The sequence below is a fragment of the Paramormyrops kingsleyae genome, chromosome 20 (assembly GCF_048594095.1).
Source record: "Paramormyrops kingsleyae isolate MSU_618 chromosome 20, PKINGS_0.4, whole genome shotgun sequence".
NCBI classification, from domain to species: domain Eukaryota; kingdom Metazoa; phylum Chordata; class Actinopteri; order Osteoglossiformes; family Mormyridae; genus Paramormyrops; species Paramormyrops kingsleyae.
Genome location: NC_132816.1, coordinates 15,507,346 through 15,521,849, shown reverse-complemented (window position 1 = coordinate 15,521,849; position 14,504 = coordinate 15,507,346). Strand labels below are relative to the sequence as shown.

The following is a 14,504-nucleotide window of genomic DNA, read 5'->3' as shown; positions in this document are numbered from 1 at the left end:
TTCACTGAAATAACAAGCCTCTCGACTGATTTTTGATGTATGACGCTTTTATAGACATAACACCAAAGGAAGCTCTCTTTAAACCCTGTGCATACACAAACATACAGACAGATGTTATACTAGGCCTGTATAAACATTTGTATTTTTTTTTATCATGGCACTCCGGACATATAAAGCAAAAATAAACTTTGCATATATAACTCCATCTGTCAATATTGCAGACACTAACGATATAATTATCTGTTCCCAAATGAAGTTAATCTGAAACTGAATTGTTAATCTGACAATTAGTGAAACTCAGGACAACAGAGCATACAGAAGGACTGGAATCATTCCCAAGAAAGCAAACTGTAACCTTTATAAATGTTTAATGCGGGTCAGTTAGACATTATTGGCTGAGGAATGAAAAATCTATTACCGCACTGGAATGAACCAATTTAACATATTGATGAAACAAAGCACTACGAGCAGGAGACTCTGGGTCTGTCCTTTTTCTGACAGCACAGGGTACAGACCTCGGAGGCCTTGTTAATAATTAGAAAATGTCTAAACTGCTATATGATTAATCATCTTCAGCCCAGGTTATCTGAAGAGGCAATTCTGTCACGTGAGAGCGATGGCATCGTCGCAGGACAAACGAGGGCCCATATTTACATGCAAATTAGTGCGATAGACTAATTAGATCAATCAGAGATTTAATTAGCTTCCTGTCATCTCTGAACACCCACAAAGTGACAGCAACAAGCGAACTTACAACAAATAATTTCACCATTAGTGCGACGCTTCGTTGCTAGTGTTTATGAATATATTATGACAGTCTTGTTCTATTGAAGTACACTCAGTCAAATTACCTCCATATGGCAAGGAATAACGTGAAATTCTCCGGTTGATAATCCTACTGGTTAATCATGCCCGCTAAACAAACAGTTCCTTCCTCTGTATTTACTGCACAGCATAATCTCAAATACGACCATAATCTCCCAAGAGAGAAAGCAGCTGATGTAATGCTCAGTGAAGGACCGCTGGTTCTGAAACTAGATCATTAAAATATACTTAAAAGCCCTGCATTAAAATCTGTCATATTCACTCTAGGTTCAAGGATGGGTTCTCTGAAGCATGGCTTGTCTGAATTTAGAGCAAACATTAATTCCTAGGGGAATACAAAAATCCATAAAGCACTGGAAGGAATTGATGCTTTTTTTCTTTCCCTTCAATAGAAACGCAACCCATGCAGCTCTAACTTGACATTCCTTTCAGTCGGTAATTTGGAAACACAGATAAATACTGTAATTATGCATTATGGTATATTTAAAGTTACTATTCTTTAAAATGATTTTTTTCCCACTGCTCTCTCTCTCGCTCTTAAATTAGCGTGCGTGAGACTGTGGGAGTGAATGGTCAGTGTGACATGCGGCAGTAAGTCGAGCGTCTCCGTAACACGACTTGTGAGACTCATAAGCTAAATTACTATAAATTACGCCGTTGCCATGGATCTGTGTTTTACGGGATGCAAACACATTTCGGTGACTGATTATAAGCACTGGATGAGGTCTGGGCAGTGCTATCTGTAGACGCCGTTCACAACCGAGCATTTCAGAGACAAAAGCGCTCATGCTGTAAACCAGAAGATTAAATAAATAACAGGTCTCGGCTGATCAATAGCACTGACCTATATAATTAAAAAACAGCAGGATATGGAAGGGAAAGAATGATGTATTCTCTTTCAAGGTTATTAATGTAATTTTTTATGGCCTAATTTGAAATCCAAGTGTTGCGCAGCTGATGGCTAATCTGAGGAGCCAGTTAAATAAATACCTTTAAAAGCATTTATAGTAGGATGCTTGGACCTTAGTGGATGTTAAATATTGATTTTTGTCCTTAATGGACAGAACAGTTACATAACTATTTTAAGCATCCTAAATTAAAGATGACTGCGTAAAAAAAAAAAAGTTAATTCCAATAGCAAGCATAGCAATAGCAAAGGTTTCCGCAACTATGAGATGACTATAGTTGAAATGCTGATAATTAACCTGAAATATGAACGTCCCTAGCTGGTACATTTATAGAAGACATATTTATGGGAAGGGATAAGAAAGATCATTCCCTGTATAAAGGGTCCACAAAGGAAATGGATCGTTTAAATAGATGCCCTCAATATGTCTGTACATACTTTAAGCTTTAGTTTTGGACAAAAAAAAAACTAAATTAAAATAATGGTGATTAAAAAAAAAAAAGTTGAATGGCATTTTGTCTTATTTTACAAAACTAAGTTCCTTGCAGTCTTGTCTGTGATGAGGGCTTCCTTTTGGCAAGGCTGACCAACTGCTGCACTTCCAGTCCGGGACTAAGAACCGAGCTGATTGGCTAGCCGCGGCCCAGTCATGTGACACAGCCAACCTCGCAGGGGGGCACCAGCCTTTCACGGGCTGCCGAGGGCAAGACCAGCTGTATCGACGACACTGGGCCAGAAGGAGCTCCTTCAACAAAGACACACAGATGCACCCACTGGTGAGTCTCCTGTCTCACTCAATGGTGTCCCGGTAGCTTTTCGGCAGGGTGCCGCTCACTGCACCAAAACATTCGGGCTTCGCATCGATTCGGCGGGACGCACGGGAGCGTGGCTCCTACTGCTGGAGGACGGCCAGACGAGCCCAGCAGCGGGTGAGGCTAACTGGATTCACCTGCCTCACACCCCCCTCCCCCTCCCCCAGACCCCTACGGACATCTTCACCTTCCCTTCAAACACTCCAGTCTTGGTTATTTTTAAAGGTCACGTTTGACTCATTTATTCAGCAATAAAAAACAGGAAGAAAAAGTTTATTTTTTTCTGGGAAACACAAGCCAGGACTGTATTTACAAACAGCACAATAACCACCTTTGTTCATTCCTTTATGTGGCTTTCCCTTAAACAGGCAGCATTACTGTATTAGCTTCCAACTTCCTTAAAATGATATATATTGAATCAGTCAGATTTTGACTGGCTCCCAAGCTTGGAGCAAGATTTTGATTGGCTCTATAGTTTGAAGAAAGATTTTGATTGGCTCCCTAGCTTGAGGCAAGATTTCGATTGGCTCCCTAACTTGAAGCAAGATTTCGATTGGCTCCCTAGCTTGAAGCAAGATTTTGACTGGATCTCCAGCTTGGTGGACTTGCGCAATAAATTGTGCTGGTTAGGTTGACATAGGGCTCAGTCATCGGCTGAACCCTGTTTGGGTTTGGCATCAGTGGGACCGTGGCAGACGATAGGTAACTCTGCTAAAGGCGGCTAACTGCTGGACGGGGAGGGGAGCGGGCGCCTGTACCTCTCATAATGGCGCCGCGTGCAGGTGGCCGCGCTGGTGCTCCCAGGGTTACCCCCTAACTCGTCATACACGTTCTTCCACTGCCGGCGGGCGGTGATCTGAGGGGCAAGAAAGGGTGGGAGAAGGTGACCGGGGCGAAAAGGGACACTGGGGAGCGATGAGGCATTGGTTCCCTTTTGGGTTACATTTGGCAGGGGAGGGGGGCAGTGGATGCGGGAAATGCTCGAGGCCTAAGCTCCGGACCCCCCTCCCGCCACAACCGCAGCACTCGCAGGACTTTTGCATTATATTACATCAGCTGTGTTTTTTAAACCGAGGAGACTTCCACGGTTTCGGTGACAAAAAGAGTGTCACAGGGATTACGGGACCCAAAAGGAACCAACACCACCATCATTACACATGCATCTGCTAAACAACCACAGGCGAAAGCCACATTTGGCACCGGGGGGGTTAATTCCATCTCGGCCCCTTATTAAGTTGCTCTGTTGTTCCCATGAATCTAAAGCGACTATTAAACAGCAGTAACATACCGTTCCTTCAATGAGCCAAATAATTATGTTCTTCCAAGCTAGATCAACTGTACATTTGCTACATAATTTATTCATAATACAACACACGGTATATTCCATGTAAACGGCGTGTTTATCTGCCCTTTGATGAATCCTTAAAAATCGATATGCATTAATTATACAGACGGGCATAATTTAGCATAATTGCAGTTTAAAAAAAAAAAAAGGAGTCTGCGGCAGCTTCGACGCATTTAATAAATGAAGTGATCAAAGCTGCGTGCCGAGCGTCTGCGGCCAGCCATGTGCAAATAATCAAATGCAGCCATCTTTAAATAACAGTGCAAAAATCAACCCGCCGTACTGCTTGCAGTGCAGATCCCAGGGATCCTCGCACACTAGCTAGCTAGCGAGCTTTCGGCAAAAATCGAGCTACCCAGATCCGGCTACGTCACTCGACTTTACATGTATTTTGCTCACCGTATTCCTGCTGTCATTATCAGAGAGCCGATTTTACTGGTCTTTCGGAAAGAGTACGACACTCAGACCGCGCTCTCCCACTACCCTCGCAATGTAAATATTTCCACTGACGCCACCTTCCTCAGCAAGCTGACTCTTTTTTTATTATTACAGATGTCAGCTGCCTTTGACTGGGTTTTTTCCTTTTTTTTGCACAAGCTAGAGCTGACTGGGGAATGATTTAAAGCAGTGAAATTCAACTCAGAGCTGTACTTGTGAATAATTTTTCTACAGTGCATATGCAAAACCATAGCACTTCCTGTACACTGAAAGTAGGTTAAATCGCCGATAAATGTGTCGATTGAGAGCTTGAAAGAGGCCCTCTATATCATAGAAACGACTTCCTGTTTGCTCAGAATACAAACGGCTCTCCTAGCTTTTCACCCTTTTCCCCCACCACTGATAAACAAAACTAGAGTAATTTACAGTATTTGAAATAGCCTTAACTGATTAAACTGAAAGAGGCCCAAATGCTTTTCCCATATTAGAGCTCAATGCATGTCATATGGCCTGCCAAGTGAAATCTCTTTATTGTCCCAGTGGTTTGTTGCACAATAGCAGTGCTTTTAAAGACTCAGCGTGGGTAAGATGCATTCCACACCAATCTCCTTTACAGAGAAGAGCTACATATGTTTTCCACTAGTGGATTTTACAATGACTGCATCATTTCGCCGAATGTGGATCGGAGCCGTCGTCCAACATCGGCCTAGTAAACACACATCTGACAGCGGGCCTAAAATGGGAAAATGACTAAGCTTGTTTTTCAAGAGCAGAGGGGGAAAGGAAAAAAAAAAACACACATATAGCAGTAGAGGATTCAAGTTTCAGTCAGATGATGCAAACTCTTACCTGCTCATATCCTCCTAGCTTCTGAGCAGCTTTAAACATAGTCCAAAGGTTTACTGTTAGAGGGACAATAAGCATTAATCAATAATAAACTGCAGGACAGCCACACACACACTCTGACAAGCACACACACAAACAGGGCCTGGCCCTTCCGTTTGACTTTTAAGAACAGACTGACTCAAATCATTGTCACTGGGCTTGTTCCTCATTTCACTTTGCGGGCAGAATTGCTAAACAATTAACAGACCAAATGAGTGTCTATTTAATGAAGCATGGTTTTTCTGTACATCTTCAAACAGCAATCATAAATTAATAACAGACTTTAAAGGGGTGGGGGGAGGAATCAATCACAATTCAATTCGTTTCAGAGCCCTGGGTTTGTCATACTGCTGTTCTTCTAACCCTCGATCTGGTAGTATCGATCCTTCCCTCCCTATTGCTGTTACAAATTTGCTACACAGATAACAAAGCATTTTTTTTAGCGTGGGTGAATAATGTCAGGTTTTCAGCTCAAAGCCTCGTACTCCTGAGCCATAATGCCGACGTGCCTCGCTTGCAATCGACCGTGCAGAATTTGTGCCGGTATGAAAGCCAGCCTGAGCCACCTACTCAAAAACCTGATGCTTGAGGGAGGGTTACCATCACTCTGGAGTGGAATCGGTCTAACCCCAACCGGACTGCAATAAAATCTCAAAGTGTGCCAGGGAGTCCTCCAATATCCCAGCTGCCTTTGCCTGTGACGATGGGGCGTGGCTCTTGTACTCCTATTCTTTAGTGTTATATGACCTATATGATTAATAAGATTTGCAGCGTATGGTGATCTGAGGCCTGTGGTGACACGGTGGTGAGCTGTAACGGGGGCAGAATGAGACATCTCAGCTGCCAACGCAGGAGACAGAGGTAATCCGCTCCTGGCAAGCGGGCGCTGGGCAATGCTACTGCTTCACCTACATTTTGCGCGCGTGCGTTTGGCAGCTAGCGGCGGCGTGCTGGAGAAATGGCTCCGGCAAAATGGGCCTTTGCAAATTAGCATATTCAAAAGCGTGCATGCATATTCAGTGGCAGTCATAGAAAACTGAATATTTATGAATTACATATACAAGCGCCCCAAAATGGGATTAATTTCAAATTCCTTCTGATGATTTTGGTTCTTTCGCATTCATCTGCAGAAGGAGTTTTTTTTTTTTTTTGCGGAATCTGTAGGTAAGTAAAAAAAAATAATAATATTCAAGGAAGAGTGGGGATACATTATACACTCATGTTTTGAGTACTTTGCTGGCAAAAGGTAGTTTGGACAGCTTTATTTAAGGAGCCCCACGGAGAGCAAAGTCGCGGCGCTACGTGCTTTGAAATCCAAGACAACTCGCGCGTAGAGCAGCCAACGAGGGCAAATTAGCGCCAGAGAGACGACTAGCTATTACTGTCGCTTTTCGTTTTTCTGGGGTCACGGTGACCTACTTAGCAACCCCCGCGGTCGAGATATCATCTTTTTAGAGAAAGGCCTACACACATCTGCTAAGGCCTGACTTGAATGGGTGAAAAATGCAACAAGGATCAGGCTTGTGGCACGTTAGCCGTCGATTAAAACAGGAAGTCTGTCTGAAACTGGAAGCTGACAGGTGTCCAAATATTCTCTTCAGGCCCCTTCAACGCCGGCTTGTGAAGCGTGGGGGGGGCACCCAGGGTACACTAATTGCTTGATTTCATTCATATCTGAAGGGCCCCGTCACTAGTTACCTGTTCCTCATGCCCCCCAGGCCTTTCCCAGCTGGTGAGGTGGGGTGGGGTGGGGGGGTTCAGGGGGGATTGGTAGGCGGTCTTACTCACTCTGCTTGAAGCCAAGGTAGGGAATCCTCTCAATGGGTGTTTTTCTCTCTTTCATGTATTTGTAGAGTGCCACCAGGAAGGCCTGCTCCTCAGCCCGGCATTCCTCACCTGCCGTCACTCCCGGCGTCTCTTCGGACGCCGCCTTTTTACAGCTGTTCTTGGGCCGGGCCGCCACGGCCTTAGAGTCACTTTTTACCTGGGGGGGTGGGGCGGAGACCAGGTTTACCGACCTGAGAGTCTGCGGAAGGACTGGCCAGCGCCGGGGCGCGCAGAATGGCGGGGGATTAACGCCCGCGCTGTGACATCACACAGCGGCGGCCAACGCGCGTCTGTTTATCCATCTGCTCAAGGTAACGAGCGACGTCTCGTTTTTGTTTTCTTAAACGGACCCATGATGGCCAGGAGGGTATGCAAAACAGGTAAATGAACAAATAAACATGCGCAGGGGCGTGTTACTGCACTGGCTACCCACTGTACAGCCTAGGGGCCTCAAAAAGTGCACCCCCCCTGCCGGCCCCCCATCCCTCTGTCATAGGGGGGCCTCTGACCATGTTAATGTGCCCCTGAACATACTGGTTGACATGCTGACTCAAATGTCTGCTTCTTCAACAATCCTTTACACTATTTTACTACGAAACCATTATTATCTCCTCATGTTATCACGAGAAAAACAGTGATTTCTTTGAATATAACTGCTTCTACTGTTAATATGCTATTAGTTATTGCTCTTAACGAAATGTAAACTGGCCTGTAAAACTACCCGTGTAATTTCAAGAGAGAGACTTCGAAGTCGAAAGACTTTCATTTTATAATATTCGAGCTTAGTCAGATCTCGACTGCGACAGCAGAACACGCCAGTGAGGAGAGATGAACTTTATCACAGAAATGTGTAAACTGCACTGTAAAATGTTCTATACAGTGTCTGAGTTGGTTAGGTTCAGTATGACATCGGTGGGGGGGGCGGACAAAAGAAATATTACAAATAACGAGAAAAACCAGTTTTGATCAGCAGGACAACAATGATTAAATGCTGCTGACGCCAATGAAAACTGTCCCCGTGCCAAAGGGGGCTTTTTGGAAAGGCATGCTGGGAAATGGAGTGCAAATGAACTGCGTACCTTGGCAGAAGCCTTGGGCTCAGTGCTGCTGGTCTCCTTGCCTGTGTTTTGACCCTGGGAGTCACGGCGTTGGGAGATGGAAGGTTTCTTCTTCCGAGGTCGGCCTTTTAGGTTGGGCGCTGCGGGAACAAAGGGTAATGAAGATTTAACACAATCGGTGGTGCAGATTCAACAACTGCACCCTTGAGTAAACATGAACTGAACTGCTTCAGTAAATGTACAGCTGTGTAAATGTACAGCTGTGAGTCACGCGGGATGAAGCTGTTTGATGAGAAACCAAATCAATTTGAGAATGTATGGCCCCCATACTCGTCAGTGAAAGAGGTGCCTGCAAAGGAAATACATGCATACACAACTTATTTTGTTTGATCTTTCATTGTGGCGTGCAACACTTCAGTGCCATTTAACAAGTACAATACATTGGGGCGGAAGGTTTCCATAACTTCGGTTTAGAACCGTTAAGGCGCCTCTATTTGGTGGAAAAGCACGGAATTGGAAATGATATCGTCGTTTGAATCAGGTAGCGGTATTAATGCACATCAAAAGAATACGCCATCCACCTCACTGCAAAAAAAATATTTTTCCTTGTACTGCACTGATAAGATCTCAGGCTCGCTTTATTAAAGCGTGTGTCTGCCAAATGAAAGGACTGCGTGTGTCAGCACAAGCATGGTAGCACGTTTATGGCACACGACCTCCCTTTCTCCCCCCCCTCCTTCTCTCTCTCTCTCCATGAACCGGTATCTGTTCATCCACCCATCGTTAAGCCGCTCCTCGCGCCGGCGGAAAAAAAGCCTATGGCGTTCGCCGAACGCGCAAAGGCAGCGGATCCCCGAGCTCGGAAACTGCCAGGCACGGCTCGGTGTTGACGAGTCCAGCTAAAGGCGTCGCTTCTTTTCCGTGGATCTCAAGCACAAAGATTAAATCTTCCGCTCATGACTTTCTGAGCAGCGTGATTGTTGACGCATAACCAGTGCACACATGGAGCATACATCTAGAGGAAATGGCCAGTTATCAGCAAAGGTTAAGCGTAAATAAAACGGAATTTACCGCATTATAACCCAAATGGGAAATTACGGTGTCGGTTTGGTACTATGCAAAGTTGAACACAGCGCAACAATCAAAGCATACACTGTTCCACAGCCAAGAAGGCCAATCCACAACAATACTAATCACATATCCAATGCGCCACGGCATTACTGTGGAGTGGAAAAACATACTGACCTTGCTTGGCTTGGCCTCCAATGGGAATCTCTCCTGGCAGTCACACCAGCCAAATCAGTGAGCTACATGGTTACACAGACTGAGAATGTCCCCTATCCCTGCCAATCCCTACTGCTTCTCAGATATTCAAATTATTCTTGAATGATGGCTTTTCGCTGTGAGGGCACCCATTATCTTCCACCACGGCCTAAAACTCATGGATCTTCTTGTCCAGATCACATTTTGACACTCGAGCAAAACTCTCCATGACGCCCAGCTGCTAAGATGAGCCTGGCGTGGATGAAGCTAGCCTCAAACTGGGCAAATTGTACTGGAAGATTAATTCCTACACTGGTTTCCAGGCTCAGTTGTGTCAGTTGCTTCTACTGATGCTTATAAAGGGTATGCAGAGAACATGGCTTCACTCAAGTTACTGGAATATATCCCCTTTCGTTTGGTTTAAATTCTGCAAAATGCTCAGATCGGTGATAGGTGTGTTCTGATGGCTTTGTAAAGAGATCCGTGCTGCTGTCGGTCCTGATTTCATCTGTTGCAGTGGTAACATCAGCAAACTTTGTGAAGGAGCATAAGTGCAAGCTTGAGTATTTCCAAACAGTATTACACCGGCTAGTTTTTAACCATGCAGGTTGGTTAAGCACTTACTTTTTTATAGAGAATTAACATGTAAAATTAAAAAGATACAAAACAAAAGCAAGACATATGTGTATCAAAATAATTCAAACAAACGTTTATTTACTTTAAACTTATTTCTAGAAACCAGGTATACTGTGGAAGTGTGATGTTTGTTCTGCTTGATTTTTCTGCCCACAACAGAAACCACAATAGCAAACCCAGCAAACCCAATAGCACTGTTTTCTTTTTTCCATGCATTATCACTTTCATGACTGCTAAGCTGTTTTTTTTAACACAGAGACACGTGACAAACGCGTTGATTCAAGCCTCACATAAACAACAGAGGGGCCTCACAATGGGTGAATTTACACAGAAATTCTTTGGAATAAAAAGCTTTCTCAAATATCAGTTGTCTTTGTCCAGAAGATTAATGTATGTTCCAAGATCTTTTTTTTCTTCTATACCGCAAGTCTTACAACAGTTTGCATTCCAGGTCTGTGAGTAATGAATTACTCACGATTACCAAAATGGATAAGCTTGTACTTAACTTCGCTGTTTTTCTTGTAGCGCTGTTGGTCTGAAAACTGTAGTGTTTGCAAACAGGGTTCAATGTAACTAAACACATCTCAACAGTTTACGGCAAAAAACACAACTATTTGTCTTGTTTCATGTTTTAAAATATGATACAAATTTTACAGTACGGTGACACTGTCAGTATTCAGATCATGTAAAATTCATTATAGATTTAGAAGAAAAAAAAAAGAATAAAATGAGATGAACTCCAAAAATGAGACGCCTTTAACTGGGAGTGATGTCTGAGATGAACTTGTTTTTGTCTGACTGGTGTCTGTGACTCTTGGCTCACTTGGCATCCCGAAATCAGCGAATGTTTCAGCCTCTTCAGCCTTACAGACTCAGACTCAGCATCCACATCGCCTCATTACTCAGGCGGTAAACGGAGCAGAGAGTGGGTCGAGGGGAGTCGGATCGGGGAGGGGAGCTCAACCTAGCTACGGCGTGCTGGCACACAAGGCCAGCCCTTCACCGTCACGTGCTGTGTCTTCCTGGGACTCTCTCTCTCTCTCTCTCTGGCCTTCCCTCTTCCCAGATAAGTTTGGCAAACACATTCATAGCCCAGATCTGTGTCACCGTACCGAGGGGAGTGCACGGCGAGCAAAGCAGGCCTGGTATTCTCAGCGAGGGAGAAGCTCTACAATCACTGGGAGAATGTGACCGCCTTGTCGGCTTACACAATCTGTGTGTACGTGCGTGTCTTTCACAAGGCTGCATACCCACCAATTTACTAACTCTCACTGCGAGCACTGGTCACATCCCCTGGAAACAACTGAGCTTACAGACTTTTTCGCTCTCATCTTGTCTATGCTGTGTATCCTTTTTTCAATATCTTATAGGATAGTGCCACATCACTTAAACTTAACTTAACTTAAACCTAAATGGAGTTAGGGTCAAAACCAGAACATCAGGGTAGGCCCTCGTACTCAGATGCCCTTCTTGCAGTCTGATGTCACGTTAGGCTGTGCTTTGGATATCTGCACTCCTGATTTTTGTAAACAAAATAATTTAGGGGCTTTAAATAGCTCCCTGGTGGGGCACTGGGATGTCGGATACGGTATAACCGTGATGCATACCGGCTCTTTGGCTACTCCACGCTTCGTTTGGCAGGGAGGCGCCATTCATGTTTTGCTCAGCCTGCCTTTTGGTACAGCACCACCTGATGGACAGGCTGACGAAGTGCGCCAGACTCTCAACACTTGTAGCAGTCTTCTTTTTCTGCCTCATTGTCTCCCCCCCCCACCACCCCCCCACAGCCCCAGCGTGTACATTAACTGGGATTGTAATTCATGAAGGCCATGATCAATGCAGATCTCTTCTGACAACTTCATTTATAATGCAGCATAACATTCCTCTAATGTCTGATGGTTGCCCCCCCCCCACTCATCCTGCCATCCTATTGTAAGCAATCTGTCCACATTGTGCGGCGTACAAATTAATTAAGGTCCCAGTGAACGGGCCGCCTTCGCCCCCCCCCCCCCCCCCGTATTTCCGATGAGCCGTTCATTCTGAAGGCTTTCCCGGCACGGATCTGGATTCTGGTTTCGTACTACTGCCGTTCGGGCAGACGGATGCCCGAATGGTGGCAGCATGGCTGCTTGCACTGGCGCCGCCACTTGGGCGTGTTCCGCGATGAAGATCCATCCGCCCGCTACGAGGGAGAGCAGCTCTAAACGATTTCAGATGTTCCTCCACTCGCTTACATTACCTGATTCAATTACCCACGGCTGCACAATGGCAAACCAGGCCACACCTCTAGCCCAACCCCCACCACCTCCCCCCCCCCCCCCCCCAGGAAAAAAAAACCTTATTATTTTATCATCATCTCAGTATTGCTTGATTTTATTAAGTACACCATGACATAAATTCATGACGCTGTTCTCTGGTTAAAAAAAAAAAAAAAGCTTAAATGAAAAAAAAAACGCAGAGTACGTCTTCAGATATGTCTACAGAAATTACAGTGTAGTGCCATCTGTAAGAAGAACAAGAGAAAATCAGTCCTCTCTGTATGCATGCTCCCTGTCCCCTCCTGATTTAATATTGCTCTATACAGCAGATGGCACTGCGAAGCCCGGAAGGAAGAAAACATACATGATGAATAAATGATACCTTCGTCGCTAAATAATGCTACGCGCTCCTCAATTTCCCTCCGCCTCTCGCTCTCGCCTACGGCTACGGAAGCTCGCCCGTCAGCCAGCGGCAAATCGCAACAGGGCCGTCTACCAACACCCCCCCCCCAGTCAAGTGTGGTCCCTTGGTCATGTTACTCGCCATCACCGGGCATCCACCACCACAGACTGGCCATGGCAAAGGATGGCCCAAGCGGGTACCGGCCCGCCAGCCCCGGCCCACCCACCCCGGCCCCCGCCCCTGCCCTCCGTGTTTGTGCTGCATGCTGTTTCAGCTGTAACTCTTCCCCTAAATGTTTCATTTATGGGTCTTGTTCAATTATTCATTCATCGCTCATAATTTGATATTCGGCATCCTGCGGCGACTTCCTTAAGCTTGCCGGACGCTCAGATCCGCTGGCCGAAAATACCCGGCCGGACCCGAAAGCGAAAGGGGAAACAGATTTCTTTAGAGCTGAAACGGACGCGAGGCGTTGTGTGTATCATCCGGGGACCCGGTGTCTCATTCCAGCTTTTCAGTCAAATCAAAAAATCAGAGGATGCTTCGGCAATCCCGGCACACAAATAAATTCTGACCTTTTTTCCCTAACACATGGTGAAAAGCATATTCAATCTGCCACGGTAATTATCTCACGACCAACTGTCATTTCACTGGTATCTGATGTAAGGCGATGACTCCGTCACACATATGTATGAGCTCTCTTCCCAGTTCCGAGCACCGGCTGCATCTCGTACAAGGCTACACTTACATGCACAAAAATACCACTCTAATTTTATAAGCCTGTGTGCGTACGTATAATTATTTTCAAAAATAGTGACTAGCTGGATGACTCCTGTTCCCTTCAAAGCGAGAAGCTCTGACGACTAGTTGCCCTCTAGTGTCACCGTGAGGTATAACCTTGAATTTTCACAAAGATGACCTCATATATCCATGGAAATTGAGAACAGACACAATCAAATATGTAAACATTGTCTGACGGCGCTGGGACGAAGTCGCCTACGACTTCTGGCCCTTTATGACGGCATGGGGGCACAGTGACGTAAGCGGGGAACGAAACGCTTGGAATCCGTTCGAAGCTGGAAATGACATCGGCGTAAACCGTCCACACATTTCGCGCTGAAATACCACCCCCCGTGGCTTCCACTGATCGCCGTATGTGCCTTTATTTAACGCTGCAAATTCTGGCCGGCGCAGGAACAAGCCTTAGCAACAATAAGAGTGACAATAATAGCAGTAATGAATCCACCAACTAAATGACTACAATAACTGCACGCACAGAAACGGAGCCTGCGCTTATTGCTTCTCCCTGTTTAATGGCCACAGAAATGGATTAACATAAAGATTATTTCTCCTTCCCTCCTATTATCTGCTATTATCTGTGGGCTCACACGCATTTGTTTCCGAAAACGCTTTGGGGGCAGGGGGGGGGTGGGGGTCTCGCACATAGATGCATTGCGCTTGAAGGAGAAGCAAAAAAAATTAAAATAAAAAGTCCAGGTGCTTATTCCCCAGCAGCTTTTAACAACTCGTACAAAAAAAAAAGGAAAAACACAAATTAAACCAAAACCTCGCACTTGCGAACCACCCGCTCCAAGTCTCCATTAATTCCTCCTCTGGATTTTACAGGGGAGCGGGCCGTGCGACGTCTGAGGGAACTTGGCTGGGGTGGGGGGGGGGGGGGGGGGGGGTCAGCCTTGGTAATGGCAGGGTCCACTGACCCTGGAATAGGACGCGGCGAGGAGTAGGATTTATAGACTTACAAATGAGCGGGCAAAGCCCAACAACAGATGCCGTGTAACAGAATCCCTGGCCTCGACGTTTACTTAGCATGTAGCTTCCCAACCCTG

The 14,504-nt window shown here is 45.5% G+C and overlaps 1 protein-coding gene across 2 annotated transcripts in view; it reads right to left on the bottom strand.

The window, feature by feature from the left end:
* arid5b (AT-rich interaction domain 5B) overlaps nucleotides 1-14,504 on the bottom strand; it is a 62,714-nt gene that overhangs the window by 12,945 nt on the left and 35,265 nt on the right. For both annotated transcript variants that reach the window (XM_023830896.2, XM_023830897.2), the window contains 4 exons: nucleotides 8,119-8,237; nucleotides 7,001-7,196; nucleotides 5,177-5,229; nucleotides 3,303-3,400 (listed from right to left, as the gene is read on the bottom strand). In XM_023830896.2, coding sequence (XP_023686664.2) covers nucleotides 3,303-3,400; nucleotides 5,177-5,229; nucleotides 7,001-7,196; nucleotides 8,119-8,237 — 466 coding nt within the window. The remainder of the gene's footprint in view (nucleotides 1-3,302; nucleotides 3,401-5,176; nucleotides 5,230-7,000; nucleotides 7,197-8,118; nucleotides 8,238-14,504) is intronic.